Source organism: Arachis hypogaea, chromosome 12 (assembly GCF_003086295.3).
Source record: "Arachis hypogaea cultivar Tifrunner chromosome 12, arahy.Tifrunner.gnm2.J5K5, whole genome shotgun sequence".
Taxonomy (NCBI): domain Eukaryota; kingdom Viridiplantae; phylum Streptophyta; class Magnoliopsida; order Fabales; family Fabaceae; genus Arachis; species Arachis hypogaea.
This window is the reverse complement of record NC_092047.1, coordinates 72,731,010-72,745,809: the sequence shown is the minus strand read 5'-3', so window position 1 is coordinate 72,745,809 and position 14,800 is coordinate 72,731,010. Positions and strand designations below refer to the sequence as shown.

The 14,800-nt window shown below is 35.9% G+C and overlaps 1 protein-coding gene across 2 annotated transcripts; it reads right to left on the bottom strand.

The window, feature by feature from the left end:
• Nucleotides 1-4,275: 4,275 nt before the first annotated feature.
• Nucleotides 4,276-9,244, bottom strand: LOC112727523 (uncharacterized). 2 transcript variants are annotated; one of them, XM_025777301.3, is made up of 7 exons: nucleotides 8,832-9,244; nucleotides 8,320-8,464; nucleotides 7,051-7,258; nucleotides 6,737-6,801; nucleotides 6,262-6,438; nucleotides 4,950-5,325; nucleotides 4,276-4,867 (listed from the first exon to the last, which is right to left on the bottom strand). In XM_025777301.3, exons 2-7 carry the CDS (start codon nucleotides 8,354-8,356, stop codon nucleotides 4,555-4,557), a joined length of 1,176 nt encoding a protein of 391 aa, XP_025633086.1. In that variant the 5' UTR covers nucleotides 8,357-8,464; nucleotides 8,832-9,244; the 3' UTR covers nucleotides 4,276-4,554. The 2 variants fall into 2 exon arrangements, with proteins under 2 accessions (XP_025633086.1, XP_025633085.1); XM_025777300.3 differs by having other exon boundaries at nucleotides 8,336-8,464.
• Nucleotides 9,245-14,800: the final 5,556 nt, after the last annotated feature.

Sequence of the window (14,800 nt, the reverse complement as noted above, 5' to 3'; positions counted from 1 at the left end):
CTTTGTAGCTCAAGTTATGGTCGTTTGAGTGCGAAGAGGTCGGACTTGACAGCTTTCCGGTTCCTTCATTTCTTCATGAGTTCTCCCACTTTGCATGCTTTTCTCTTCACTTCTTCCATCCAATACTTGCCTTATGAAACTGAAATCACTTAACAAACATATCAAGGCATTGAATGGAATTAAAGTGAGTTAAATTTAGCTATTTTAAGGCCTAAAAAGCATGTTTTCACATTTAAGCACAAATCAAGGGAGAATTACAAAACCATGCTATTTTATTGAATAAATGTGAGAAAAGGTGATAAAATCCCCCGAAATAAGCACAAAATAAACCACAAAATTGGGATTTATCACGTAGCCGCTGACGGCACGTAAATCGGAGCACCGTAGCTCGAGTTATGGTCACCGGAAGTTGTATGTGAATAGTAACACTCTCTTTTCCTCTCTTCTTTTGCAGCTGCTAGGTTTAGTGTGTGGGTGGGTTATGAGCTGAAATGGCTCATTTTAAATGTATTTATATGTTGGGTTTGGGCCCAACTTGGGTCTGGTCCAACCCGTTAGCGTTTTTGGCCCGTTTGGCCCAATTTCGGGCCAAACCTTTAAAATTAGTGCCCGATTTTCAACTTTAATTATTTTCCTAAGTTTTTCTACTATTTTTACTGCTCTTACACAGTATCGGGCAGACTTAAATCGGTTCCACTGGTTTATCTGCCGGTTCGCGGTCTTACGCGGTTTTTTGCAAAAAGTACATTTTCTAACTCAGAAAAATCTACTAAGTCCAAAAATCATAATTAAATTTTCTAATTAATATTCTAAAATTTTGAACCTAATGTGGGCAATTTAAATTATTATTATTCTACGTTAATTAATCGGTTAATTTAATTCGCAGTTCTTACATTGACTATCTAGACACTTTTAGCCTAGTGGTGAAGTTGAAAACATTGAGGATTGTACTAGCTGTAGCTGCCATGAAGGGTTGGATGCTTACGCAAGTTGATGTGAATACTGCTTTCTTGCATGATATACTCAATGAGGAGGTATACATAAAGCCACCATAAGGCTTAGACACTGAAAAGGACAAGTTTGCAAGCTAGAAAGGTCATTATATGGGCTTAAACAAGCAAGTAGGCAATGGAACCACTTTTTGCACTCGGTATGGGAAGGAGTTAGCTACACCAAAATCGGCATTTGACCACTGTTTGTTTACAAAGGGGATAGAATTTGGCTTTACAGCATTGCAGGCATATGTGGACGATTTAGTAATAGCGGGCAATGATGAGAAGGAAATCAACCGTATTAAAAGGATCTTGGATAAGAAGTTCAAGATCAAAGATATAGGAGACTTCAAATTCTTTTTAGGAATGGAGGATGCAAGGTCAAAGAAAGGGATTGCCCTCTATCAAAGGAAGTATGTCATAGATCTTTTAAAGGAGACAAGGTTCGAAGATGCAAGCTTGCGACTACACCTTTAGACTATACAATGAAGTTGTCCAGAGAAAAAGGGGAGCCATTGAAGGATCACTCGGGCTACAGAAGGTTAGTTGGGAGGCTGTTGTATTTATCCAACACTAGACCAGATATCAGTCATACAGTGGAAAAGCTCAATCAATTTTTGGACTGTCCGACCACCCAACATATGCAGGCAGCACATCATGTGCTCAGGTACCTAAAGGGAGCCAGCAGCAGGGTTGTTCTTCACTTCAGAGGTAGATTACAATCTAACTGGGTTCTCAGATTCAGGCTGGGCAGCATGCCCAGACACAAGGAAGTCAATTTCGAAGTTCATGGAGGTCAGTCTTGACGACCCCTGTCTTTTTCATCTCTTTTTCTTTTGCTCTGATCATCTGGTCTTTCCACTAAATACCTATTTAACCGGCCTCCCCTTGCCAATTTTTCGATTACATTATTTTAAATCTTAGCAAGCATTGGTGGAATGGGCGTAGATTTTATGGTATTCGTAGTATTCTGACCGACTTTCTCCTTTCTTATTTTTAATCGGCCTGGGAGGTGGGATCTTTTCTATGTGGCAAATCTCTCTATTACATTTTTTAAATCATAGCAATCATTGGTGAAATAGTCGTGGATTTTACGGTACTCGCAGTATTCTGATCGACTTCTTCGTTTCTTATTTTTGATCGGCCTGGAAGGAGGGATCTTTCTGTATGGCAGATCTCTCTATAGACATCAACAAGCGATACTCGTAATGTGATGTAGTTTTGATACTTTCGAATTTTGTCTGAGTTGTATTCTTCTTTTTTTTTTGGATTCCTTCTCTTTATCCCAAGACAAATATTGGTTGTGTTGTTTCAGAGCAAGTTCCCTTAAATGAGTTGTTTCTTCCATATTGATGTACTTCTCAGCTCGCTCTTGTACCTCATACAAAGAGGTCGGGTGTCTCTTGGATATGGATTGAGATAAAGGTCCTTCCCTGAGGTCATTGACTAGTCTCATGATGACTATTTCGGTAGGTAGGCCATGAATCTCCAAGCATACTTTGTTGAATCTCCATATAAACTCGTTGGAACTCCCCGACTTTTTGCTTTACTCCCAAGAAACTTGGTGCATGCTTGACTTTATCCTTTTGAATGGAAAATCGGGTAAGGAAACTTTTTCCCAGATCGTCGAAGCATGTGACCACTCTAGGTGGTAAACTATCAAACCACTTCATGGCCGCCTTAGTTAACATAGTTGGGAAGGCTATACAACGGGTTGCATCTGATGTGTCTGCCATGTATGTGCGGCTTTTGAAATTACTTAGGTGATGTCTTGGATCGGTGGTTCCATAAAAAAAACCCATGTCCGGCCTTTTAAAATTTCTAGGAATTTTAACCGGCATGATTTCTTCTATGAATAGATCTTCGCCTGTCAGAGGTGTTTTTTCTCGGTCTGCTCGGGTTTTTCTTCCCTTAAAGTCGGATTCCAACATCAAGAGCTTTTCTTCTAATTCCCTTCGTCGTCAGACTTCCCTCTTCAGTAATCTTTCAGACTCTTGCTGTCGCTCTAGCTCCTGTTCAAGTTGTTCTTGTTGACCTTGATATCCGTGGACAAGTCCCATGATCTCTGTAGGATCTCTTGGCCCGAATGCTTTAGGTCTATGTACTTCTGAGCTTATCCTGTGTCCTTCTCGGTTTGAAGTGTGCGCATCTCTGCTCGCACCTCTCCCTTCGTTAGCTTGGGGAGGTATGACTAACGCCCGTTCATCATTGTATTGCTCTTCTTCTCGGGCTTCTGAGTCGAAAGCGATATGTCCATCTTTTGGGATGTCGTCCGCCATTGTACGGTCTTGATTTCCAAGTCACCAGCACGGCGCAAATGTTTCTAGAATTACCTGAAACGGATGAGTTTGGACCCCAGACTTTTGTAAGGTCAGTGTTCGGCATCTTCTGGCAATGAGGTGCTGCTGTCCGAGTTCTTCATGAGAAGGTGGGGTGGTAGCTGCAAGGGTCTCCGATGCTTAAGTTAGCATGGGTTTTAGGCATGATTTTAGTAGATTGGGTTCAAAGAATACCTGAGGGTGTTAGGATATTTGTAAGTGTAGATGTAGAGTCAATAACCACTTTTTAGAGTAGTTCCACCTTCGATGGTGGATAACCGTTCCCTTTTGTTAAAGAGGTTGTTGAGATCTCCCTTCTAGATTAATAGGAGATATCTTAGAAGCTAGTTACTTGTTTAGATAAGAGTAGACTCATGTCGCCATGTCCGACCTCTTATAATGTCGGGTGTAGTAATAATGAAGATCTGATATATGTAGAGTGTTGATTGGGCTTTACTCATTTCGAATCTGACTAAGTTGTAGACGACTAAGTTATAGACCAAGGTATGGACACTTATATATATCCAAAGTCAACTTTAATAAATTACTTTTGAAAAATAAAACTTTACCAAACAATCTAGCACATGTATATATAAAAAATTAGTTATACACAAAAATATATTATCACTATTTTTCTGTAAAAATAACTTTTTATAAAATTGTCATTAAAAAATAAAAACTGATATAAATACATAAAACAAGAAAAAGAAAAAAATAAAGAAATGACACATGCGTAGAATTCACAAAATTCTGACCATAATCAAATAAAATCCATCGGATTTTCTTACTTCCAGAAAAACAATATATTTCATTTTAATGTTGTTTTAGTTTTGCTTTTGGAAATAACGATTTCTTAAATTTAACTAAGAAATTTTCTAGAATGAGTTAAATATTTTTAGTTCAATATGAGATCTACGCAAAGTAGCTTGCCAGTTTCAACGAAAAGAATGAAGTTTGGATGGATATTATGATGTTAAATCTGCTTGATGAAATTTCCACAAATCTCTACATGAATTTCATTTGTCAATAGTTCGCCAACTAAAAGTTGCTGTAACTTTTTGTAGGCATAAATCTCACCCATGCTTGCCAAATTGCATTTACCTACTAGCTTACTACTATTCAACTTGTATATGATAAATTTACCCACATCTCTGATCTTACGCAATATATGTACAAAGTAAAAATGTTAGTTTTCCAAATTTTCTAAAGTTACCTACAGTGAATATCAAATTCCACAAAAGTTCTTAGTGACGGTGTTTTCTTCTTTTCTCCTTTTTCTTGTGCTTTGATTTTTCTTTGGACCTGTGCTTCTTAGAGTTAGAGTGCTCCTTGTCTGAGTTGCCAGAGTGAGACTTTCTTTGCTTTTTCAGCCTTTTATCGTGAAGCTCCTCTTCTGAAGATTCATTCGACTTCCCTGATGACAGCCTCTCAGGACCATAAATAAGACGGCGCTCCCTTGCATCCGGTGTAGGACTAGCTTCCCCATCTGGATGGGGCGGAAGGTAAGGCCCAGTCTCATCCATTCTGGGACCGATGCCACCTCTGCCTCGCTTTTTCCTGCACCAAACTAATGTCTCTTAAACAAAAATGAAGACTAAGTGTAAATGACACATCAGAATACAAGAGAAAGTAGCAATACCTTGTATGAAGAAACTCTTCCATCTCTTCATCCCTTATACCTTCTGGTTCTGGATTATACTCTGGTTCTTGAAAATTGCCATGTCTACTCATGCTTCTTGATAGGTTACTATTACTAATATCCTTGTAGTATTTGTCAGAACTTCCTTTATCTTTTGATCCACACTCATCCCATTCTCTTTTACTTGAACATGAAGAAGAGGCATTCAAGCTATTATCAAAAGCAGCATATCGTCTAGAGATTCCTGATGAGTCACGATCCGTGTGGCTTTTGTAACCACTGCTTTTATCTTTCGTGGTGCCTTTAGCCTGTTTATCAAGTTCCAATTCTTTCTGTCGCACTCGCCACATCTCATTCACTTCCACAGCTCGATTTGCTGATATGAAAAAAAATTAATAAACAATTGACATAAATTATAGCACAACACAGACAAGAGGAGGATGGCCATTTTATTATCTAGATCCTCAATAAATGAAGTTTCAACATGGTTAAATGCAATAACAACAAAGCTGTATTGATACAACAGAAATTAAGCCTTATCCCACATGATGGGGTTGGCATACCATAATGTTCTATAACTAAGAAATATCCATAGATAATAAGGAACACAGTCGTCAATATCAGATGTCACTATATTATGGCTGATCTCAAAACTGCCATAGATGATTCGGAGGTTAGAGGAATGTAGGATGATCAAGATTTTGACAAAGGCATATATATATATATATATATCTGTGTGTGTGTGTGTGTGTGTGTGTGTGTGTGCGTGTAAGAGAGAGAGCAAAGATCAAATAACACCAGTGTTAATTTAAGCAAATTTAAACTGTTTATATCTATCTAACAAAGTTATTTTTTCTCAATCTAATTGTTGACCACAATCACCTATCGTGAAGATCATTTGTACCAAGTTTTGTAAATATACATCAATAAGACTATTGTAACAATCCATAGGCATGTGTGTTTTAAATTTTTATATTATCGTTGATTTTTATCTATAAAAAGGTATATCAAATGATTCTGAATTGAGATGAAATTTCATATACATGATCTATAGTATATAAGCTTCTAATCCGATGATAGCTTTTATAAAAAAGTAGTCCAATAAAAGTTATTTAATTGTGTAACATTAAGTTAAACTTAGATAAATAGATAAACTTTCTACTACAAACAGGAAAAGCCCCACTGGATCAGATATACAGACATTCTTTCATGCATAGTAATATAACTTCCTTGAAAGAACAGACCTGAATCATAAGATAATCTAGAACAAAAATAGCCAAGTTCTATCTAAAATTTGTGACTAAGAACCAACCTTGTTGTACCCCACGTACAGTAGCAGTGAGGAAACATGAATTTGGCCGAGTCCTTGCATTAGACTTATGAAGATAAGCCAGAACACCTTCCTGTTCAGACTGTCGCCGCAATTCAGCTGCTTCCCTCATAAGCATAGCAGCTAATCTGTTTTCAGTCTCCAAATCCATCTGTGCAGCTGGTCATATGACCCAAAAAAATAGAGAGGAAAACATTGGTGAGAGGATAATTGAATGAATAACAATGAAAACAAATAACTATCAATCAACTTGAAGGTTATTGTAGATGGCAGCTCATGGTGGCGAGCCAAAACTCTGCCATAGAATATAGCGTATGATGTCACGAGAAATGGCGAATTACCTAAAAAATGAGGAGTGTTAAGGGGCCAGTAAGTTTTGTAATTTGTAGCCATCAATTAGCCATCATTAGTGTTTTTAATGGTGTGAAATTACATCTAATGATAAAAGATTGCTTACTTTTCTTTTGCTGGTTAAGTGCTGGCCAGATTTTAATTAAACTGCTGGCCCCATAGACTTTTTCCCTAAAAAATACAGGCAAAAAAATGCAGAAAATTGGACATATAAGTTATAAAATCTAATCAATCTAAGCAATTTTCTACTCATAAGGCATGCAATTAATTCAGCAAATTCAATAGAAATTCAACAAATAAACATACATCAAGTCTTAACACACCAAAATACATGTATACGCGCAATCAAAACAAGAATAACCAAAAGAATGAATAAGTACAGCAACAAATATTAAAGTGATAATGAAAATTGGAACCAACCACTCTTGGACGATAGAGCCAGTTAGCTGCCTAGCACACGAGAGAACAGCACAGCCTTTGCACGTTGGGTGGCCGACGCCGATGCCACCGCCACGAAAAGTAAAGACCGGAGAATGCAGAAATGAGATTATCGGAGAAGTATAAACAGAAAGATTACGATGATGATTTGATCCGGAACAAGATTTGATTGTGAAAGAGAGATGACACCCTGTAAGATTGAAAAGGATGAGGGAAAATAAAATTTTATTTTTCTGAGAAAGTGAAACCCTAGTTTAATGGGAATGTCAGAGAATTACTATATTTATGGCAAGGTTCTGAAAATCGAACCGATCATCAAACCGTTTTTATCACTGGTTCACTGGTCCAACCGGTTCAACCGTGGTCCAACCGAAAAAACCAGTTTATAATAAAATAATAAATAAATTATAAATAAACACTCTAAAATATAATTATAAATAAAAACACTCTAAAGAATCATTGTCCAAGGTTTCTAATTTGATGACAAACAACTGAATGCTGTTAGAAAGCTTCTCTAGGATGCTTCTTCTTCATTTACGGTCGGAAGCGAAGATAGCCTCGCTGAGTTAAAAGTTGCTTCCCTGCCTCCAACTAGATCAAATTGTAACCAAAATTCAGAATAAACAAGAAATAAAAATACATGAATTAAGAGAAAGGCTTCAATTTTAGTAAAAACTGAAGCTTCAACAAACAAACTATGTCATAACAGCTATGTAAATAAAAAGAGCAACTAATTTTCGAAAAGAAAAAGAACATGAATATATGATTAAATGAAATGAAGTGAGGAAATAATTGAACTGAAACATGTCTAGTAAACTCCTGGGTACCAAGAAAGATCAGTTGTTACATTCAAAGAATTAAAAGAAAGAACACATGAAGAATTCAAAATAAGATCACATAGAAATATGCTTGGTTTAGTAACTTGTTCTTGCCATTCAGGTCTCAACTACCTCAATATGAATCCTACCTCAACTTTCTTTAGATAATGTACAAATCATGCTTTTAAAAATCTTTTAATTCAATAATACATACTTGATACTTCTTCCACCTTGTGGCTCCCTTTCTACCAACTTGGGCATCATAACACATGCTTGCTCTTAATTGCTCTCAGCATTGACACCAAGGAATCAAAAATATCAAAGCATTCTATTGCTAACCAATATTTCATCCTAGCCATAAATATTACTACAACACTACCTACAGCACAATAAATGCACCAAAGGTCAACAATTCAACAACATTGATGCGTACGGGTAGAGACATATACTGAGGTATAAACTGGGATCATATCTGATCATGGAGGAGTGAAAATAGTTTATCAGTGTCACTCTCTGATAAGCCATTCTCAGGAGTAATCTGCAGCTTGGGACATTTGAAGGGATACCCAGGTAAGCATCTATAAAGAGAAAGACACAGAAGGGCCAATTTAATATCAATTCACAATAAAAAAAAATTAAAAAAAACAAAAATAATAAGAAAAGCTATCTTAAATCCTGTTGAATGTCAAACCATTAACATCTACATATGAATTGACAACAAAGGTGCAAAAGACGATAATGCAGTAATCAAATAATCAATTATCACAAGATCTTCAATAATCAGCGAAATCACAACATACAAAACAGGAACACAGCAGAACCAGGGCTCATCAGAAATCAAATAATGATTCAAAATATTTAATACAAAACATTCAAATAATCAGTAATCAAATAATCATTAAACAGGGCATAAAAAAATGCAGAAGAATTGAGCAGTGAACTGACCTTTGAAGTCTGGGGCTCTGGGCTCTGGGGTTTGACGAACAGACGGCGGCAGTGGATCGACGGACAAACGAACGGCGGCTGAGAGGCCTTGACGTTGAGTTGAGTTGAGTTCTGGAGAGTGAAGAAGGAGAGAAGGGGGCAAGGAGCTCTCAGCGCTACCGAAGCTTTGTTTTTTTTTTTTTTTGTTATAAACGAAACGGCGACGAGACGACGGCGCGCAGGACGAAGACGATGGATGATGGACGCCGAGCGAGGAAGAAGAGAGAAGCCTCGGACAACCACGGACGGCGGCAATGGCTCACTCACTCCGTTCGGCGACTGTGGAGGGTAGCTAGGGTTTTCTTTCTTTGATCTGAGGAGAATGAACAAATGAAGGAAGGAAAGTTAGGAACGAAAGGGGGAGGGGGCACAGCACAGAGCAACGCGTTCTTCGTTTTCCCCTTATTCAAAAAACCGGCCGGGTCACGGTTCGGTTCGACCGACCGGTTCTCGGCCGGTTCGATGGTTCAATTGTGGTTTTTGGACAAATGACAAAAATCAGTCAACTATCAAAAATTTTGCACAAAAAGATTAATCGAAAAAAACAATAGAATTCATATTTTTTAATTTTTAAATTAAAATTAATGTATTAATTATATAGGTTATAACTTTTAAATATAAAAAATAAATACAAATAAAATTATTTGATATATATATATATATATATATATATATATATATATAATTGTTGGAATATATTCTTTATTGTTATTTTTAATGATCTATTATTAAAAGCACTACTTCGAATATAATTAGGGATTTAAAAAGTGGATTGAACATCGACAAAATTAACTACAAAAAAACTAAACTAATGTTATATCTATGAAATAAAAATTTTATTTGAAAAAAATATTTAATTTTAAAATTTGTTTGACTTTATTAGAAAAACATATTAAATTTCTAAAAAGTAAAATATACTTTTTATTTTTGAAGTTTATTAAAAATTTTAAAATTATTTTTAAATTTTAATTTATTTAAATTTTGTCCCAAAAATTCGATTTGCATCAACTCTATCTTTTAAATTAACGTCGTTCAGATCAGTAATAAAGGTTAGTGATGTAGCAAAATGAAATATGAGATGTGACAAAAAAAAGTGAAATCTCCAAAATATCCCTGTGTGAATAACCTAAGTGACGACTTCCCTTTTCTTATCCTTTTCAAATGTCTTCCCATTTGTTTTCCCTTTGCTACGAAGAAACAAAGCCAGAGAACACAGAGTCACACGAACAAGATCCGACTTGGAGGGTGGTCACCCGTCGCGCCATTCTCTTCAGTTCGTTGCGACGACGTGCAGGACGACGCAGGTGGTGACGTCGTCGACGCCAAGCAAGGATTCTGGGTTAGGGTTTAGTCATCGACGAGGGAGTAAACGTAACGCCGTGCATTCATCAACGATTGTGAGGAGCAGAATCTCGGCAAGGAGTAGACAAAGAAAAAGAGGGAGCAGAATGCCGATTGCGAGACGAGGGAGACACCTACGCAGCCACCAATTGCCGACGAGGTAGCCGTTGGGAGAGGTTGAGGTAGCGCCATTCTGATTAAGGTTTCTGACGAAATAGGCTACCATTTAATTTTGAAACTGCATTGTTTGAACGGTTAGGGTTTAGGCTTTTTTCATTCTTCATTGCTGTTAGGTTTTTATTGTAGTGAGGAATTGAGGGGTTTTTGTTGTGTTTTTGTGAAAAATATCATGTTTACGTGGTCTATATTTTTGAATAATTTGTTACCCTATTCTCTGTTTTGGAAATTTTTTTATAATGGCAGGATGGATGATTTCAGTGTTAGGGTTCATCACAGGGGTAGGTTTTGTAGTGATAAGGATAAAAGTGAATATATTGATGGTGAGGGGACAACAGTTGACTGGTGTGACAGAAATAGATGGAGTGTTAGAGCATCTCCAACGGGAGAAAAATTGGAGCCCAGTTATTGTTGTGTTAGAGGGAAAGGAGAATTTATGCGTTGGAGTGAGAAGAAAGTGAGTTTTCACACTAATTTCGAGAAGGAGGAGTCCCTCTGAATGGGGACTCCTGTTATCCAATCAACACTTGCCATTTGGCAAGTTATTTAAAAAATAAATAATTATATAAAATATTAATTAATTAAATAGTGATATTAAATAATTAAATAATAATTAATTCAATAATAATTATAATAATTAATTAAGTAATTAAATTATAATTAATTTATTAATAATTATAATAGTTAATTAGATTAAATAATTAAATTTTTTTTAATTAATAATTTATATTAATTATTTATATCATAATTAATATCAAATATTATTTATATTATTATATTAAATTATAATTAATTAAATTTAATTACATCAAAAAATAAATTTAATTTTTATATTTTACAAAATAATTTTTTGTTGGATTGGTTATTTTAAATAATAATTAATTTAGTAATAATTATAATAATTAATTATATTAAATAATTATATTTTTATTTAATTAATGATTTATATTAAATATTTAAATAATAATTAAATCGTAATTTTCTTTTTACCAAAGATAGGAGACTCGAACCCGCAACCTCTTAATTGAGTATGGGGAGACTATGCCATTTGAGCTATAACTCATTGGCATAATTAAATCGTAATTAATTTATTAATAATTATAATAATTAATTAGATTAAATAATTAAATTTTTATTTAATTAATCATTTATATCATAATTAATATTGAATATTATTTATATTATTATATTAAATTAGCCGTTGCAAAACTAGCCGTTGTAAAATTAGCCGTTAGAAACTAGCCGTTACTATGTTACCGTTATTATTAATAAATTAATATTTTGTTACTCTATATATACCACTTAGATACATTTCTATTCTCACACTTTCTACTACTCTTCTTTATCTTCTTCCAAGTTTACGAAATCAAAGTTCTGCTAATATTATTTTTTGTTCGAAAAAATGGATCCAAATCAACTCAACTCTTTCTTCAATTACTTACAAAACTTTTCTCAAATTCCAAATACCCAACAATCTCAAACCTCAAACTCTCAAGTTCCAAATCAAACTTGACACTACCGAATACATTTCAAAATCCAAATCCACAAAATCTTTCTAATTTCAATTTTCAAGCTCCTTATAATAATCAATTTCCTATATTCCAATCGCAAAATCAAAATTCACAAACACCACATTTTTCATTTTCATCTATATTTAACCCCTCTATCAGAAATGTTACTCCAACTTTCGTGCCATTTCCAACTCAATTCAGTGCATCAAGACATAACTCATCTGGTGTTGGTGGCTCTTCTAACCCATCCTCTCAGACTCCTATACAATGTAGTCCAAATTCGCAATATTCAGATTTTGCCAACCCTCGTGGATTAGATGCTATCAACCTCAATGATGATGATATTGAAGATCGGAGGCAAGATAGTATTCGACACTAGCATTGGAAAGAGGATGAGATGCTGATCAGTGCATGGTTTAATGTTTCAACTGACCCTATAGCTGGTACCGATCAAAAGGGGGAAACATTTTGGAGTCGAATTCATAGCTACTGTGTAGAATTTTGCTCCGACATGACAAGGGGGGTAGTTGCATGTAAGAAACGATGGTATAAGATTAACAAGGCTGTTGCACAATTTGCTAGTTGCTATGATCAAGCTAGTCGAAACATTAGGAGTGGTTCGAACGCTGATGATATAAAGGAGTTGGCCAATAAACTTTATTCCACAAATTATGGTCAAAAATTCACTTTTGAGAGGCATTGAAACATGCTTTGCTTGGAGCAAAAATGGAGAAGCCAACTACCTACACAGAGTGGCGGCTCAAAGAGAACCAAGGTTAGTGCAACTGGAGCATACTCATCCTCATCAAACCCAGAAACACCGTTGGCTGATGAACCCGGTGTGGACTCTCCCGTTCGCCCACAAGGATCAAAGAAGAGCAAGCAAAAAGGTAAGGGAAAAGCACAAATGTCTGAAGATTTTAGCAAAAAGAAATTATCAGTTGTTAAAAAATTATCTCTCATGAAAGATATTAAGAATGTTAGAAAAAAAGGAACTAATGGATAGGGAAAAAGAAAAAGAAAAAGAAGAGGAGAGGAAACATAGAACAAAGATTATGGCAATCAAAGAGAAGGAGTTACAAATTTAAGCGGCAATGAAAGAACAAGAATTACAAGCTCAAGCGGCAATGAAAGAACAAGAATTACAAACTCAGAGGTATATTAAAGAAATGGAGATAAATGCAAAAGAAAGGGAAATGGAAAGGATGACCAAGGAAAGGGAAAGGGAAATGGATATGCAAATACTTAATGCTGACACGTTTACAATGAGTGAAAAACGACAAGCTCTTCATGAGATTGCATGTGAGAAAATAATCGCCAAGTGGTTTACTTAATGGTTCCTTGTATTCGTAGAGTTATGTAGTATGTTCTTATTTTTATTGCGTATTACTAGTATGTGATGTAGTTTGTTTTATTTATTTCTGATGTAATTTTTTAAATTAGTCAATATTATTGTGCCGTTATTGTTCATGAAAGTGATTGTTGCAAAACTAGCCGTTAAGTAGCCGTTGCAAAACCAGCCGTTGCAAAACTAGCCGTTAAGTAGCTATTGTTAAACTAGCCGTTGAGGAGTAGGTACTTATTGCAGACACACTTATAAATATTAACTATCAATGACTCTGCAACTCCACTTCAACTCTTGTTTCTCACCTCGAAAGAGAACTAAAAATTACATTTCTAGATATGGCTAGAAATTTTGATGATATGTTTAATGAGGCTTTGTATGGCAAAAGAAGACGGAAAGATAACACACTCATAGATAATTGGATCAATGAGTGTTTACTCGAAGATTCAGAAGAAGAAGATATCGATAGAAGCTTTATCCCAACTCCTCGTAGATGGATCAACAGAGATCGAGAAGCAGGACATGATCGCCTTTTTCAAGATTACTTTGCAGATGAACCGGTGTATAATGCTGACATTTTTCGACAGAGATTTCGAATGAGAAGACATGTGTTCCTTCGGATAGTAGACGCTCTCTCAAACGTCTATCCGTATTTCCAACAGAGGGTTGATACAACTGGAAGAAGAAGCTTGTCACCACTCGAAAAATGTACCGCTACCATACAGATGTTAGCATATGGCATAGCAGCTGATGCTGTTGATGATTATGTGCGCATAGGCGAGAGCACTACAATTGAATGCTTGGAAAAAATTGTTGAAGGTGTCATTTTGGTGTTCGAGGATGAATACTTGTGAAAACCAAATCCAAATGACGTACAACGCCTGCTACAAATGGCGGAGGGTCGTGGCTTTCCTGGCATGTTGGGTAGCATTGACTGCATGCATTGGCAATGGAAAAATTGTCCAAAGGTGTGGAAAGGTATGTACATGAGTGGTTATCGTGGGGTTGCAACCATAGTACCTGATATTATAGTATCTTCAGACTTTTGGATATGGCATGCGTTCTTTGGAGTTTCTGGTTCAAATAACGATATCAACGTGTTAGATCGTTCTCCAGTGTTCGATGATATTCTAAATGACCGTGCTCCGAAGGTAAATTATACTATTAATGGTAATAATTATACTATGGGATACTATTTAGCAGATGGTATTTATCCTGAATGGGCCACATTTGTCAAATCAATCTCAAAGCCACAAGGGGAGAAACGCAAGTTATTTGCACAATACCAAGAAGGGCAAAGAAAAGATGTGGAGCGAGCATTCGGAGTGTTGCAAGCACGCTCTGCAATTATACGTGGTCCAGCTCGCTTTTGGGAAAAGAAGAAGCTTGCCAACATAATGAGAGCTTGTATTATATTGCATAATATGATTGTTGAAAGCTTGCCAAGGCTTAGAGTATGATGATGTCGAAAATGGCTTATCACAACCTCAGCTGGGAGAAGAAGATTTTTCACCATACCATTAATTCCTCCAAAGAAATGCCCAACCTCGAAATAG